Source organism: Myotis davidii, unplaced genomic scaffold, assembly GCF_000327345.1.
Source record: "Myotis davidii unplaced genomic scaffold, ASM32734v1 scaffold393, whole genome shotgun sequence".
Taxonomy (NCBI): domain Eukaryota; kingdom Metazoa; phylum Chordata; class Mammalia; order Chiroptera; family Vespertilionidae; genus Myotis; species Myotis davidii.
In genome coordinates this window covers 744,642-761,519 of record NW_006285913.1, presented here as the reverse complement: position 1 = coordinate 761,519, position 16,878 = coordinate 744,642, and the positions used below count along the sequence as shown (strand labels likewise).

At 35.2% G+C, this 16,878-nt stretch overlaps 1 protein-coding gene across 10 annotated transcripts in view; it reads left to right on the top strand.

Annotated features, from left to right (window-relative positions):
• The first annotated feature begins 4,985 nt into the window (after nucleotides 1-4,985).
• CSPP1 (centrosome and spindle pole associated protein 1) overlaps nucleotides 4,986-16,878 on the top strand; it is a 66,614-nt gene continuing 54,721 nt past the window's right edge. For 3 of the 10 annotated variants that reach the window (XM_015559546.1, XM_015559544.1, XM_015559539.1), the window contains exons 1-3: nucleotides 5,336-5,421; nucleotides 13,582-13,680; nucleotides 15,216-15,283. In XM_015559546.1, coding sequence (XP_015415032.1) covers nucleotides 5,415-5,421; nucleotides 13,582-13,680; nucleotides 15,216-15,283 — 174 coding nt within the window. In that variant the 5' untranslated portion in view covers nucleotides 5,336-5,414. Of the gene's footprint in view, nucleotides 5,422-13,581; nucleotides 13,681-15,215; nucleotides 15,284-16,878 lie in introns of all 10 variants that reach the window. The other 7 variants (XM_015559545.1, XM_015559550.1, XM_015559543.1 and 4 more) reach the window with 7 other exon arrangements.

The following is a 16,878-nucleotide window of genomic DNA, read 5'->3' as shown; positions in this document are numbered from 1 at the left end:
CTTAGCTCCTGGGACTGCCAGCTTTGACCGTGCCCAGCTCCCATCGCTGGCTCCACCCCTACTTCCTGCTATCACTGGCCAGGGCGGCAAAAACTCCTGATTCTCCAATCATGGCCCTGGGCCGCCTTTGCCCTGCCCCGCAGCTCTTAGCTCCTGCTTGGGTTTCCTGTCAGTGGCAGGGGGCTTCTTCCTGCTTTCCCTTTTGCCTCCCTGCATTGTGCCTACATATGCAAATTAACTGCCATTTTGTTGGCAGTTAACTGCCAATCTTAGTTGGCGATTCATTTGCATATAGCCCTGATTGGCCAATGAAAAGGGTAGCGTCGTACACCAATTACCATTTTCCTCTTTTATTAGTGCAGATGATTTTAAACAAAGACAAATTATGGTGGGAGGCATAAGAAGAAATTGCCTTTAGTAAAGGAAAAGAGATCAAGGAGTACAAATGTTTAAATTCAAGGGACTGTGAAGTTTTTGATGTTGGATCATCAAGAATGTAGTTGTGGTAAAGGAACAGTAGTTCCTTAACATGAAAAATACAATTTTGGTTGATATCTGAGAAAGTGAGAGTAGAAAGGAAAAAGGAAATGACATAGGATATGGGGATGTAGCTGCAGTGGCTTCCTTGACCCTTGGGTTATGTACACTTTTCCAAGTCCTATTCTTTTTTTCTTTTTTTAAATATATTTTATTGATTTTTTTTACAGAGACGGAGAGAGAGAGGAATAGAGAGTTAGAAACATTGATGAGAGAGAAACATCGATTCAGCTGCCTCTTGCACTCCCCCCACTGGGACGTGCCCGCAACCCAGGCACATGCCCTTGACCAGAATTGAACCTGGGACCCTTGAGTCTGCAGGCTGACGCTCTATCCGCTGAGCCAAACCAACTAGGACCCAAGTCCCATTCTTTCTGTATTTCTTGTGGCTTTGGGAAGCCAGGCTTGTAGACAGCATGAATCTTTAACAAAAATCAAATCTTTAAACTTTGTTAATGAGAACCATTAAACAGTTACTATCTCTACCATCTTCTTTCCTGCTTTTAGAATAAAAGACACTTGATCATTGGAAACGCAGGAAGGACAACATATTCTCAGAAGAACAGTTGTTAAATCGAATCAGTAAATTTATAATTTTAGCCCAGGCCTCTCTCCTGAACCTCAGATTTTTGTATTTGGCTGCCTGTTTGACATTTTCAGTTGAAATCTAATGAGCATTTTATGTTGAACATGTCTAAAAGGGAATTCCAGATTTCTGTTTTTCCCAATCCTATTTCCTAGAAACTTGGGCTACCTGTAGGCAGTTCTTTTTATATATTTATTTTGTCTTAGCACTTAATCACCTTCTAATGTACATTATGTTTATTCTTTTTTGTCAGTTTCCCCTGTTGAATGCAAGCTTTAGGAAGCAGGGTGTCTGTTCTCTTCACTGATGAGTCTCAAATGTATCAAACAATTTGGAACATAGTAGGCACTCAATATTTATTGAATGAATGAGTGAATGGTTAAAATTCTGGTTTTTTGCAATACTCATTGTATTGGCCTTATTGTTTTTTTCTCCTTTATATTAAATTTCACATATCATCCCAGACCTGGATTGGGAGTGGGGAATTGCTTAGTGAAGGAGTAAGGTGCTTTCTCTCTCTCTTCCCAGGATTGGAACAGGAGTGTGTTCTGTTGTACATGTATAACTCTACAAATGATTATGTTTATTGTTTGCCTTGCTATATAGGAGGTTGAATAATGTGACTCATGAGTCAGATTATTTCCCTTGACAAATAAATTTAGAGTTCTACCAACTTTCAGATTAGCTTTTGTAGCACATATTAAATTATTAATAAATTTAGATTTAATGAAACTTATTAATGTTTTAGTTTTATTAGTCTGTTTCCATCATATTTTGAATACAACTCTATTGTAGTAGTTAGTACATTGTATTGTAGTTTTTTGTTTACGTGTTTGTTTACCCAACTGAATTGTAAATCTCTTGATTATAGGGAACATACGCTTATTTTTGTCTCCCAACCACCTAAAAAAAGTAACTGAAAAATATTACATGATCAGTACTTGCTTGTTTAATGAATAAATCAGAGGCATGGAGCTGGACAGGCTAATAACTATTGATTATTTAATCCTCATAACCTACTCATATAGATGACATCCCTGTTTTACAGACAAAGAAACTGAGGCAGAGAGGTTAAAAAAGTCCAGATTATATACTACTAAGCAACAGTTTCAGCAAATTGGGGATTGTATAAATTTTTTACTAGTCTCTTGTGTTTGCTTTATAGTATTCAAAGAGATATTACATTTTTTTATCTTCCTTGATCCCAAATACCAGTTTTGGTAGAGCAGAAACCATTCTCATTTGATAGAAGAAGAAAGTATATGTCAGGGAGGTAAAGTGATTTGCTTAGTGTAGCACAATGGAAAAGTATTGGGGCTACTTCTAGAATCTAGCTCTTTTGACTACTAGTCTAATGCTCTGTCTACTACACTGCATTACCTAAATGTTTACTGAACAAAAATGGAAGGACACATAAAGAAACAGTCTTCATAGTTTATATCTTTTGACATTTTAGTAGATAGCCACTCATAATTGCAGGAAAAATAACATTATTGCAGAATGCATAGGATATTTGTGAGGAAGTGTAATTTTCCTTAACAAAAGAATAGTAGGGCATCGAGAGTGAAGAGGAATATGAATTAATAAACTGTTTTTTTTCCCTCATGCTTTATAAAATCACTCTGAATCAATAGCTGTATATGTAAAGCAAAGGAAAATTAAGATTTGACTCCTCTTCAAGGAGTTGTCGATTGGAAGAAAATTCTCTTTTTCCTAATTATGATTTTTATAGATTTGTAGTTTCTGTCTTCATCTCCATTTCATTCTTTTGCTCTGCATAATGTAATAGCTTAGAATATCTAACTTAAAGACACATTTATGAAATCTTTTATAAAGGCAACTAGATAATATGTTTTATTATGTGTATATGCACAGAAAAATTTTCTATCCACGAGTGAAACAGATCCATCTACTCTGGGAGTTTCTCTTCCTATTGGTGACAGATTATCTGCCAAGGTAGGTGGATGGTAGGTGGTGGGTAGCAGTTTTATGAGGGATGAAAATTATGAAAAAACATTCTGGATTTAAATGCAAACAGATTCCATCATTTTCTGTACTTGAATACATGTATTTTTCCGAGAGTCTGAAAAGTCTTTAGTTGTGCTGTTTAAAAATTTTTTTTGAACATTACATTTATAACTATGTAATGTGACATATTTCTTTAATATGTTGACCAATTGAATATTTATAATTTACATTTTCCACCATTGGTTCCTGAGCTGTAAAGTCTATGCTCTGAAACAGTGAAATGAATGGATGGCAGAATATACTGAGCTTTTATGTAGGGTGAGGGTGTGGGATGATTTAAATGTCAATTTCAGTCACGCCATAAATACATGTACATACTCTTTAGACTCGCAGCGGTTCTCAACCTGTGGGTCACGAACTATGAAAAGACATCCTGCATATCAGATATTTACATTACGATTCATAACAGTAGCAAAATTACAGTTATGAAGTAGCAGCGAAAATAATTTTACGGTTGGGGGTCACCACAACATGAGGAACTGTTTTAAAGGGTTGTGGCATTAGGAAGGTTGAGAACCACTGCTAGAAGTTTCAACAGAACATTTACGTTATAATATTTTGTTGTCTATGATAATTTAACTTTTCTATATTTAAAATGTGTAGCAGCAGACCTTTGGGAGGGGGTGGGAGTTGGAGCAGGAGATAGCCCTGGAAAGGAAAGAAGGAAAGTAATGTGGTTGGATCTCCTTGGGAACATGCTAATGACAGACTTCCTGGAAGACACATTGTGCATTTACTAGTGGAAAAGATTTATTTATGATAATTTTGACATAGTACACCTGTATTATCTAGGATTGCTGTTGATAAACCTAGAATCCATGGATTTATGGGGCATGGCTTAAGCATGTTGTAATGCGTAGGTATTTTAACATGATAAAAAAGGGGAGCTGCACTAATGGTCTGTAACCTCCTGCTTCTGTGCCTTGCAACTACTGTCCTTGAAATTAGTAAAACTTAATTTTTTATTGTCTAAAGTTTTACATATGTCTCCTTTTTCCCCAGTTGACCCCCATCCCCTCAGCCATTCCCACCTCGGGCAAGCCCCCAGTGTCACCTGGTTTGTTATGTCATCTTTTAAAAAAAGCCAGATCAAACCAAAACATTTGCAAATGGTTTTATCTCATAAAACTGACTTAACCTGCTTTTAGGTGAATAACTTAACCTACTTTTTAATTTCATTAATTTTAGAGATTTGGTTGTATGTGATTTTTGTGTATTTATTTTTAAAATATGTTTTCGTTGATTTTTTTTGAGAGATAGAGAAAGGAATGTAGAAGGAGAGAGAGAAACATCAATGTGAGAGAGAAACATTGATCAGCTTCCTCTTGCATGCCCCATATTCTGGGGAACGAGCTCATAATCTGGGCATGTGCCCTGACCGGGAATCAAACCGGTGACCTTTTGGTGCATGGGACACATTTTTTCCCCCCCAAATTTAAGGGTGGTTGATGTAACGAGAGCCAAAAAATTTACTACCTGTATTCTTTGTGTTAAGAAAGAATTTAATTCAAAATATTTTGAAGCAATATTTAGCTGCCAAAGTATGCTTAATATCTTCTGGGATAGGAATTTGCATTTTGTTTATCTTTTCTTTTTATATACACTTTATCCATATTACTGTTATCTGTATATTTGGCATTTATTAAGTATTATTAAATGATATATTTTCTGAAGTTTTTTTCCTAAAGATAAGGTATCTCCTGTGGGTGATTAATCCTCAGAGTTGAAATGATTAGTAGACTAAGCATCATTTGAGAGTTTAATTACCTTATAAGGAACAGCATCTCATTAAAAGCTTTTCTTTTCTTTTTCTTTTTTTAAATTGACCAGCATAAAAGTCAAAGAAATAAAAAACCTATTGGTCAAGTTAAACCTGATTTACTTTCACAAATAAAAACATCTTGCCAAAATTCAGAGAGTCCCAGGAGAGATGTCTTAACTCCTTCAGAGGCATATGAAGAACTTCTAAACCAAAGACGACTAGAGGAGGACAGATATCGACAACTAGATGATGAAATTGAATTAAGGAATAGAAGAATCAATAAAAAAACGAATGAAGAAGTGGACATTTCCAATAAAAAACATCAGAGGTTTGCCAGCAAGGTTGACATTCCAGATAGAAGATTTAGCAGGTTTAATGAAGATCGTGCCTTGGACAAACAGTATTATATACCAGACAAAGATCCTGAAGTAAGTGAAGAAATGGACGAGAGGTTTAGATATGAAAGTGATTTTGATAGAAGACCTTTGAGAGTGTATACAAATGACAGGTATTTACAACTTCATTTTTATTTTCTTTACTTGCTCATTATTGATGTTACTTTTAATCACCATATTAGGTAGAATCAGTTTCATTTGATTTACATATTTAATTCTAAGGTGCTGTCAGCTTTAAGTTACACCATTATTTTATGTGCCACTGAGGTAACAAAGAAAACACCTAAGATGGGGAGAAAAGGATCCTGTCATAAAGCTGGAACACTGAAAAGTTACAACCTTTATGTAAAATTAAATGGGAAATAAACTCTCCCACAGAAATGGACAGAAAAACTTCCATACCTCAAACTTGGCACTGAGTAGAGGGAGTAAAAAGCAACTTTCTTGAGAATTGAATGGTCAGCCAGTACTGACTTAGGTTTGCAGTCTGAATTCACGCTGCCTGTATTGTCCAAAAAAAAACCTGGAGGAGAGATTCAGAGTTGTCTCAAGTTCACAGTGCCCCTAGGTGACTGGCAGGACATTAACTCCTTTCTGCAAGAACTTGATATAAAACTAGGTTGATGGCTAATTTCAAATATTAGAATGTGGGACAAAAAGAACACCTTAACATAGATGAAATGTAGCTTTTATTCCTTCAATGTTCCTATGTTCTAAATCCTTTTATCAGTATATTTCTTTGTTTTTAAGTTACTTATTGAACATTTATTTAAGTGAAATGGCAGTAATTTTTTAAAATCAGATTTTCACGTGCTTTTCAGTTTCTTTGGATGATTGTTTTTGTAATGCTATTTGTAATTTCTTATTTTTTAGTCATTTGTCTTAATACTTAAAACTTGCTATACTTCAACCTAACTTTTAAATTAGACATAGAAATATGGCAGGGCCCCATATTTGTCATTGAGTTGTTAACGTGAAAGGGTTAAATCTAAATTTGGAGCATTTAAGGGGACCTGTTTAATTTATTTGTCCAAATAGATTACTCAGCGGTTCTCAACCTGTGGGTCGCAACCCCTTTGACCATCGGAAAACACATATATAATTACATATTGTTTTTGTGATTAATCACTATGCTTTAATTATGTTCAATTTGTAACAATGAAAATACATCCTGCATATCAGATATTTACATTACGATTCATAACAGTAGCAAAATTACAGTTAGGAAGTAGCACCGAAAATAATGTTATGGTTGGGGGTCACCACAACATGAGGAACTGTATTAAAGGGTCGCGGCATTAGGAAGGTTTGGGAACCACTGAGATTTCTTTTTTTAGTATCTTAGGAAATTTTCTGAGACATAATGCTGAACATTCAGTATTCTAATTAATAATACAAAGCCTTTACAGTGTTGGGTCTTCTCTTTATTCTGTAGCTATTATGTTTTGCTCATTCAACCAAAATTTTTTAATATTCCCCTCAATTTAAGTAATTTGAATGAAGGACTAGAATGTTGTAATGCCAACTCTAGTGATCTCTGATTTGAATCCAATTGTTTGTACTTTAGAAAATGCTCCAAATCCTGTAATTGTTATATTTATATTTGAAAATGTTTATATCAGAAGGTATTCAAAGGCAGCCTAATCTAAAATAATTATCAACTGGGGAACTGCAGGTAATCTTGGACTCGTGGTGCTGCCATCTTTGTACATGAGAACTTTTTTCCTTATCGTTTTTGTTTACCTTTGGAATGTAATGTAATGCATACCTTTTAAGTTTGGGATTTCAAGAAACTTACTATAAGGTTGTTGCTTTGTTTTTTATATATTTTAATCTATTCTATTTGTAATTATACCCTGTATGGTATTATACATGAGCTAACAAATGAATTTCAGACTAATTATTTGAGCACTATCTTTTTTTCTTATGTATCCCATAAATGAACTTTTCCTGTATTATCTTTTTCAAGTAGTATTTTCGAATTAGTTTAAATGAGAATGAGTGAGAATAATTCCTATTACACATTTCAAAGTTTCTAAAAGTATTTCTTCAAAATGTAATTATTATATGTTACTTCTGGTTTGTTAATGCATATATTTCTAGTGTAAGGTTTGTCACATATGTTAGCATGGCAATTGAGGTTTAAATTGAATTTCTGTATTTCAGATTTGTGGATTTCTTATTTCCAGCAAAAAAAAATGTATCACGTTGATCATTCAGTAGGTTTTATTTAACAGGCAAAGTGGTAGACAGGAAAATGACTTTGTTAGTGAAATTTTTGAAACTAAATGAATGTGTAACTGCATTTGGTCTCTTCTTGTTCTAACCATTTATTCTTTATATAAAAGCCTAAGTGACTGGATAACCGAACGACCAGTCGACTGGTCGCTATGATGTGCACTGACCACCAGGGGGCAGATGCTCAACTCAGGAGCTGCCCCCTGGTGGTCAGTGTGCTCCCACAGCCAACCTTCTGCAACTGACCAACCTCCCACGGTCCCTCCTCCTGGCTGGCTGCCCACCCCCCCAATTGGCCCTGATGTTCGGGGCTAGCCGGCCAACCTCCTGCACTTTCTCCCTATGGCCGGCCAGCCAACCTCCCGCAGTCCCTCCCAATGGCCAGCCGGCCAACCTCCTGCAGTCCCTCCTCCCGGCCAGCTAGCCCTCTGGTCAGGCTGATTGGCCCCGATCTCTGGCCAGGCCGAGGGACCCCCACTCATGCATGAATTTGTGCACCAGGCCTCTACTATAATCTTAACCAGAAGTTCTTGACAAAAAAAAATTGTAACTGATTGTGAGAAATACAAAATTAATTTTCCTTTGTTCTAAGTTTCCCTTCTCTTTTTTCTTCCAAAAGACAGCATGTGATAAACTCTAGTTAAGATTTTTAATACTTTTTAATTTATATTTTTGGTCTTTTCTTTAAAAAAATGCTGTCTTCTTTTCTTTAAAAAAAGGTTTTTATTGGTTTTTAGTGTAATAGGAAGGGAGAAAGAGATAGGGACATTGATGAGAGAGCAACTTCAATTGGCTTCCTCCTGCACAGCCCCCACTGGGGATTGAGCCCACAATCAGGGCACGTTCCTTGAATGGGAATAGAACTGGTGACCTCTTGGTGCATAGGTCAACGCTCAACCACTGACCCACACTGGCTGGGTGGTCTTAGTTCTCTTCTAATTTCCCTATAAACTTTTCATATACTACATGTATTTATTAATGATCTATTTCCCCATGTTAAATATGGGAAAGAAAACTAGAGTCCAGAAATGATTTTAAAAACTTTCCTAAACTAATAATTACTGGCAGTGTTTAATAGTTAACAAGGTGGTTAACTCTGCTTGACAGTTGAATTCTGTGTGTGTGTATTATTTATTCATACATATTTACCAATTTAATTAAAATTTGTTTTTAGAGCTTTCTGAATTTGAATGTAGTAGTGTCTTACAATACTTAGAAATTTATAGGTACTTTTAAAATATAGTCATCCTAGTCTTCTTATTTATTAACTTGAGTTATAGAAGTTAATATATTGCCATCTTATGTTTTACTCTATAACCAGAGTTAATGAGTAAAGGACATTTTTAGCATTAAAAATGCTGCTGGGTTGTTGTGTTTTTAGTTTTTATATGATCAATGTAGTTTGCATTTCAGTTTAACTCTTAATATTTGATAGTTTGTAATTTTAAGTCATTTAATAAAATTCTGAGGTAATATTCCATCTGAAATTAGAATCTGTGTGATAACCACATATGTTTTTAGTGTAGGACATCCTAAGAAGTGTGCATGCTTAATACGAAGACATAAATGAGGAGGAATGGCTTATTAGAATATGAGTTACTTAATTTGGTATTACTTTTTTTCTTATAGTAATTTATTTTCATTTATCTTTGGAAGGAACATTTTAATTATTTTCCCCACTTTAAAGATGGGATTGATATTTGAAAAACACTGTTATGGAATTAAAGTAAATGTAAAAACTGGGAAACAACTGAAAATGAGAAAAATATAGTTATAGCTTCATATATATTTTTTTAACTTTTGTGCACCCTTAGTAGTAAAATTCATTCACATTAGAGAAATTCTTGATATGAAACAGGTGATATAACCATTATTATGAATTAGGTGATTTCTTTTAAGTACGGAGACATTCGATTCTTCCTCCCTATCAACTGTATTAACGTAGGACCAACAGATGGTAAATATTTTATTTCTATGATGTGTTATTCTCCAGAGCAAAAAACATTGTAAATTTATTTCTGCAGTAGTTTAAGTTATTCATTATCATTTAGGAGTTGTTCATTTACATGTAAGTTAGCTGAAAATACCTGGGTTTCAAACAATTCGCTTTTCTTTTGTAAGAGACTAATTTTTAAAAATAAGATCAACGTGTTAATTTTTGGACTAATCTTGGCCTCTGAAAGATTCAAGTACTTATAGTACCTGGTTTCTTTGGGCATTGAGATTTGAACCTAATTAAAGGAAATAGAGAACACAACTTTTTCCATTTAACATAACCTTTAACTTTTTGTGTCTTTTTTTTGATAGTAGGATGGTGAAACTATTTTACATTTATTCCCTCACGCAAATCTGATTTTCTGTGTCAAAGTAAGCAAACTTTTTTCTTTTGTGAGGTCTGTCCCTTGCTGACAAAACTGAATGGGTTGAGGTGTGATAAATGAACTTGTCGATTTAAAATCATAGGCTAGTTAGGTAGTTCTGGGTCACAAGGATCATTTTATCCTGGTACTGGCTCTAAAGCCATAGCTAAACTGAAAGGAATTCTCAGGGACAAACTGGACCTAAACTGAACTCTTGTATTCTGACTGGAATCAGGCTATTCTTAGCTATTGAGTTCATTGCTTCAGGAGATCACCATGTGTCATTCATTCTCAGTGTTGAAAGGATTAAAGAGAGAAAGCAGTGGTCAAACTTCTTTCTCTGCAGAGAGGACTTCATATGCTTCTGTAAAAGTTTCTAAAATAAATTGTAAGACCACCATAAAAGCTGTTAAAGTGAGCTAACAGGGATAATTAAGAGTGATTAAATGTTAAGTTTATTAAAAAAATAAAAGAAACTTTAATAAATGAAGGAAATTTCATTACAATTATACAGATACTAGAGGCCTGGTTGCACAACATTTGTGCACTGGGGGTGAGAGTGGGGGTGGGGTAGGTGGGTCCCTCAGCCCGGCCTGCCTAAGCTGCAGTCAGACATCCTTAGTCAGCCTGGCTTGTGGCTGAGTGGCGCTCCCCCTGTGGGAGCGCAGTGACCACCAGGGGGCAGCTCCTGTTTTAAGCGTCTGCCCTCTGGTGGTCAGTGTCCATCATAGCAACTGGTTGTTACACTGGTCGATTTGCATATTACCCTTTTATAATATAGGATTTTAATAGATAGTAAGGTGACTAACTTTTCAAACTATAATTTGCCTTCACAGCTTGTTAGGTTCCTTTCTAGTTTTCTTATTTTATGTCTCATATTAATAACTTATAATTTATGCCTATCATTTTATAAAATTGAATAGGATACCTTAAGATTTTATTTTGTCCTTTTTAGTGAAATATATATCTCTGCTCATTTTTGGATTCTTAAATATTTCTCCAGTTTTGACTTTATTATAACTATCAGAGACAGGGGGACTTTTATAATTTCATTAACAAATGTTTTTCTTTAGTGAAGGAGCCCACCTTCAACTATCTTTTATATGCCCTGTCCATTAGGAAATCTTTGTCATTTTACTGTAGAATTTAGCAGAGATCTTGACCTTACACATAAATAAAATCATTTAACTTTCTGTAATTTATAATGTTTGCTTTGTTAAGGTGTCTATATATACCAAAGAACTTATTGAACATGTTTTGTGTAGGTGCTTTAGATATTGTACTTGGGTATAGCTTATAAAAATAAGCTGGACACGCAAGTTCAAACTTAGCTGAAAGTGCAGGAAACCACAACTCTTTGATGGATTTTAGAAAGAATTTTTGTATGTATAAGTAGCCTTCAGTTCTGGTTAATCTTGATTTAATCCCAAGTGATGTTTTTAAAAATTCGTAACTTTAAATTTTTCTATATCTGAAAACGTGCTCTAGGCACCTCTATACCACATCAACAAGTTTACTTTGTCTGTTGTATTGAGGGTTTTCAAGACCACCCCCAGGTTCAGGGATTCCTAAGGAGGACTCACAGGACTTCGTGTATACAGTTATATTCCTGACTATGAGTTGTTATAGTTGAAAGGATATAAAATAAAATCAGGAAAGGAAAAAAAGGTGCATGGGACAAAGTCCAGAGGCAACCAGGCCAAGCTTCCAAGAGCTTTCTCCCAGTGGAGTCGCACACGACATGTTTAATTCTTCCAGCATCCATTTGTGACAACATGGGTGAAATGTTGTCTACCATGAAAGCTCATTATAGACTCAGTCCCAGTGTTTTTGCTGGGGGCTGGTTACATAGGCATCCTTTTCCTATTTGTACCAAAATCCCAGACTTTCTGGAGGAAAGCAGATGTAATATAAACTATATTGTTTGTACAAACAGTTTAGGCCAGGGGTGGGGAACTTTTGGCCCATGGGCCATATAAGGCCCGAGAAATCAGTTGGTCTGGCCCAGCCAAGGCATTAGGGTGAGTTAATTAAATGTTTGACTAAATGTAGCAGGCTAATTTTTAAGTTGATAATTTTGTTTGGCCCTCGAATGATGTTAAAAATATCCAAATGGTCCTTGGCAGAAAAAAGGTTCCCCACCGCTGGTATAGGCACAGTGAGCCATTCTTTTCAGTTCTAGGAATGATGGGACCCCTCCCTAAATCTATGTTCCAGGTGCCAGCCCAGGGCCAGCCTTGCTGCTAGACCTTTCTAAGGATAGGCAGCTCAGGCCTCTCTGTTAACCCCTTTTCTGCACATGTGTGTTATATAGATCCAGTATAACTAAATCTGGTTGCTTGGCGTTGTTTTAATTGCAAATTTGAATTTGAGTTTATACTTACCTGTTCTTTAAGCAGTAGAAGTACAGAATAACACTAAACTTATGTGTCATTTTAAAAGATTCAAGTACCTAGACTTTAGATATAAGACCAGCCGTGTTTGATGAATTGAAATAAATTTGAAATTCTTTTTTGAAAGGGCCTGCGGAGGGTTCTGTTGCTTTAGGTATGGATAAAAAATGGGAGACATTTATGTCATGCCAGGTCATACATTAGTAAGGTTATAATCCTGTAGAGTCTTTTCCCCACAGATGATATTGACAATGGCTCACGTGATGGAAACAAATGAAGAATTTTATGTGCTGGCTCTGTGGAGAATGAGAAGTTCCTTTTCTTCTGAAAATTGCCATTTTTCTTAATGTGATAATGAAATTCACCTAAAATATTGAACAATACTTTAACAGCCATATATGTTTTTTTTAGTCGTCCTCTTGAGAGACAATGTAGTTTAACTGCCATGTAAAGAACTGTGACTTAGGAAATGGTGATTTTCATGGATGCCTATAAATGTTGATGTAAATAATCATGTTTTTCTGGTATGAGAAATTAAACTAAAGAAATCAATGTTTGCCAAATGGAAAAAAACATAAATTGAAAAGCATTAAAAATTATTTTTTAATCTTTATTTTATTGTTATGACCTAGTAAGTAAACTAATCATTTTTTATCCATGCATCAGTCCGTTTATGATGTTTTCTATGCACCTATTGTTAATATTTATTCTTTCATGTGATTTACACTGTTAACAAATGTTGTGGCTTGTTACATTTGATTTGATTAAATGGTAAATCTACGGCTCTGCTTTTAAGTTATAAAGTTTTGTATATGCAGCGAAATAATTCCCAGAATCTATGAATTTTGATTAAGAAAATGATCTCATTTTGAAATTTGACTATGATCTTCCTGAGGGCAAGGACCATGTCCATATACCCTGTGCCTAGAATTGAACTTGGCATTTAGTAGATGCTCAATAAATACTATTTGAATAGAGGAGTGAGAAAAAGTATAGTATATGCATAGTTTTCAAGTTAAACATTTCTAGATGTTATAATGAAATAATTTATAATGACCTTCTTTTGTTTTAAAGACGATAAAATCCAAACTCTTAGTGTCTCTTACGAACCAGCTGATCATATTTGAATCAAATCTATTCACATTAATTTTAAAACATGTTTACAGTAAAATTTCACCATAACACTTTGTTCCCTTTAATATTTCCAACGTCAAATGCACAAACACCAAGACATAGGTCCACTGTATGTGGGACAAGCTCTATAAGCTAATGTGTTTTTAAGGATATATGGGAACAGACGAGGAAATGTGCCTCCTGTGGAGTATGGTGGCGATGTCACAGGACAGTCAAACATACGAATTTCATCTGCTGGAAATAAAAGGTATAGTATGTAATGTAAATTCTGCCTTTCAGTCATTACCTACACCATGAAACAGCACCTGCTAAAATCGGCTTATTGAAAAGTGGAAAGATAGTATTTTAACAGCCTTCCTTATTAGGAAGGAATTGGAAGAAAAGGTTTGGAAGGGGAGAGTTGTGTTAAATGAAAAATTGAGTACTTTACAGCATTCTTTTGAAGGGCAAGTTTTGATGATAGAGTGTGCCAAGGTGTTCTTAATAAGTCCCTGTCACTTTAAAGTGTATATATTTTAAGTAAAGAAAGGAGAAATAAACATACACTACAAGGACTAAAAATCAATTTAAAATATCTTGGAGTTAAATGGGTGGTATAACTTAACTGGAAATAAATTGAAAATATTCCACAATGAGTTTTCCTTTCAAAACTTTGTTATTTATTTTCAGCTTATTGAGTAGATGATTTTATGCTTACATTGTAAAATGGGTGTTCATATATAATTCTGTCATGTTTGAAAAGAAAGGAAATGATATGCATTTTATATTCATGTTCTCTTTCTATTTATAGTTTATCATTTTGTTGGCTTTCTTGTATCATAAATAAGGATAAGTGCTTCTGAATCTTTAGTGTATAACGAAGATAATATTGTCATGTATCAAGAACAGTGTCTATTTTCTTTAAAACAAAGTAATTCATAAAAGTGCTAGGGATAGTCTGGCTGGTGTGGCTCAGTGGTTGAGTGTTGACCTGTGAACCAGCAAGTCACAGTTCCCTCAATTCCCTGTAGGGAGCATGCAGGAGGCAGCCAATCAGTGGTATTTTCTTATCATTGTTGTTTCTCTCTTCCCCTTCCTCTCTGAAATTAATTTAAAAAATATATTTTAAAAAGTGCTTAACAGAAGAGATTTTGTTGTTTGGGTCTAGTTAATGAAGGTTCTGTGAGGGAATTAACTTTCTAGGAAGGAGACATTTAGGGAAGATCATTTCCAAGTATGTGTATAGGTATCACCATTTTCCTTTTAAAAAAAGATTTATGTCTACTTATATTCATTTTCTTCACTGGGGTAACTTCTTATATTTTTTAAAAAAGGTTTTATTAGGAATCTATAGAGCCAGTGAAGAAGGCTGAAGAAAAAGGAGCCCAAATACATTGGGGTCCCACTATATAAAGATATAAATGCCGCCGAACCGGTTTGGCTCAGTGGATAGAGCGTCGGCCTGCGAACTCAAGGGTCCCAGGTTCGATTCCGGTCAAGGGCATGTACCTTGGTTGCGGGCACATCCCCACTGCGGGGCGTGAAGAAGGCAGCCGATCGATGTTTCTCTCTCATCGATGCTTCTGACTCTCCCTCTCCCTTCTTCTCTGTAAACAATCAATAAAATATATTTAAAAAAAAAAAAAAAGATATAAATGCCATGATTTTATCCTAACTTTAAAAATATGTAACTATCACAGCATCTGTAGTATTTTAAAGGCCAATAACACACAACTACTTTTTACTCTAATTTTTGTTTCCTGAAAATTACTTAGGTTTTAATTCTTTTTGTTTTTGTTTTAGTGCTCGAGACAATGAAGCATCCAAATCTACCCGAGAAATCTGTAGTCCTTTTGCGGGGATGCTCTTTGGTATGTGCAACTTCAGTTGATTAGATTTGTAGAGTGTTTCATAAAAGCTCTTTTTATTTTTTTTGATAGACACCCTTCCCCATGTTCTTTCCATGTAATTTCTGGGAAGGTGCTTTGTTCTAGTCATGATCATAATCCACACTTTCTCTTTATAAACATGAAGGACATAGCTTGACATAAGTATGTTGATTTGCTATGTTAACTTGTCACAATAAAAAGAGCCTTATTTCCTGCGTGCAACTTTATTTTTTTGTTTTTTTAATCCTCACCCAAGGATATTTTTTCCATTGATTTTAGAGCAAGTGGAAGAGAGGAAAGGAAAGAGGGAGGGAGGGAGGGGGAGATAGAGAGAGAGAAAGAGAGAGAGAATGAATGAGAGAATGAGAGACGGGGAGAGAGAAACATTGATGTTAGAGGCACATCAGTTGGTTGTGATTGAGCCTGCCCAGGGCCAGGGATTGAAACTGCAACCCAGGTATGTGCTTTGACTGAAAATCGAACCTGCAGCCCTTTGGGCCATGGGCCAAAGCTCCAACCACTGAACAAATTGACCAGGTCTCCTGTGTGTAAGTTTATTTTTTATTTTATTTTAAAATTTTTTTTAAAATATTTTTTGAATTGATTTCGAAGAGGAAGGGAGAGGAGAGAGAGATAGAAACATCTATGATGATAGAGAATCATTGATTGGCTGCCTCCTGGACGCACCCTACTGGGGATCGAGCCTGCAACCCGGGCATGTACCCTCCTGGTTCATAGGTCAATGCTAAACCCTGAGCCACACAACTGGGCTCCTGTGTGTAACTTTAACTAGAAATGAACTCTGTTCTTTGGAAAAATTACTTGAAATTTGGTTTCAGTATATGAAAAAATAGGATCAACAGTTTAGGTTCATCTGAGAACCATCAGTAATTTAAAACTTGGTTTAGAGATAATGTAATTGCATATATTTCTTTGAAATGAGAAAAATTGCATAGCACCTGAAGTTTTATTCTACTATAATGTTTTATTCTACTGTAATGTTATTAAGTGAAATTGACCAGTTTTACTATATAGGTAGATAAGAAGGCTTTATTCTTATGATGTATGTTGTAACATGATAAAAATTGGAAAAATGACTTTCTTTGATGGCCCACTGACAAATAATGGAATCATTATTTGGAAATTTTAAGGATGAATGGCATGAACTTTTCTTTAATGCAATCTAAGAATCATGGATTAATATTCAGTGAGATAATAGACTCTAATGTTTGCAACAAACCATTCAAGTCATTTAATCCAATGATTTATCTCATGGCTTCATATATACACTGAGTGGCCAGATTATTATGACCACCTAACGTTTGTAGGCAAATTAGCTGTAATTTCGTGCTGAAGTTGCTAGAGGGCCAGACCATTATAAATAGGGAAGCAGGTTGTTTACCACAACAGTAGAAGTGATTTTTTCCTGAAGATATGGGTAAACAACGCGATTTAACAACTTTTGAACGTGGAGTGGCCAGATTATTATGGCCACCTGACATTTGTAGGCAAATTAGCAGTACACTACATCGTACGGGATATGAAAGCCAAAGGACTGTTCAAACACCTTTACTGTC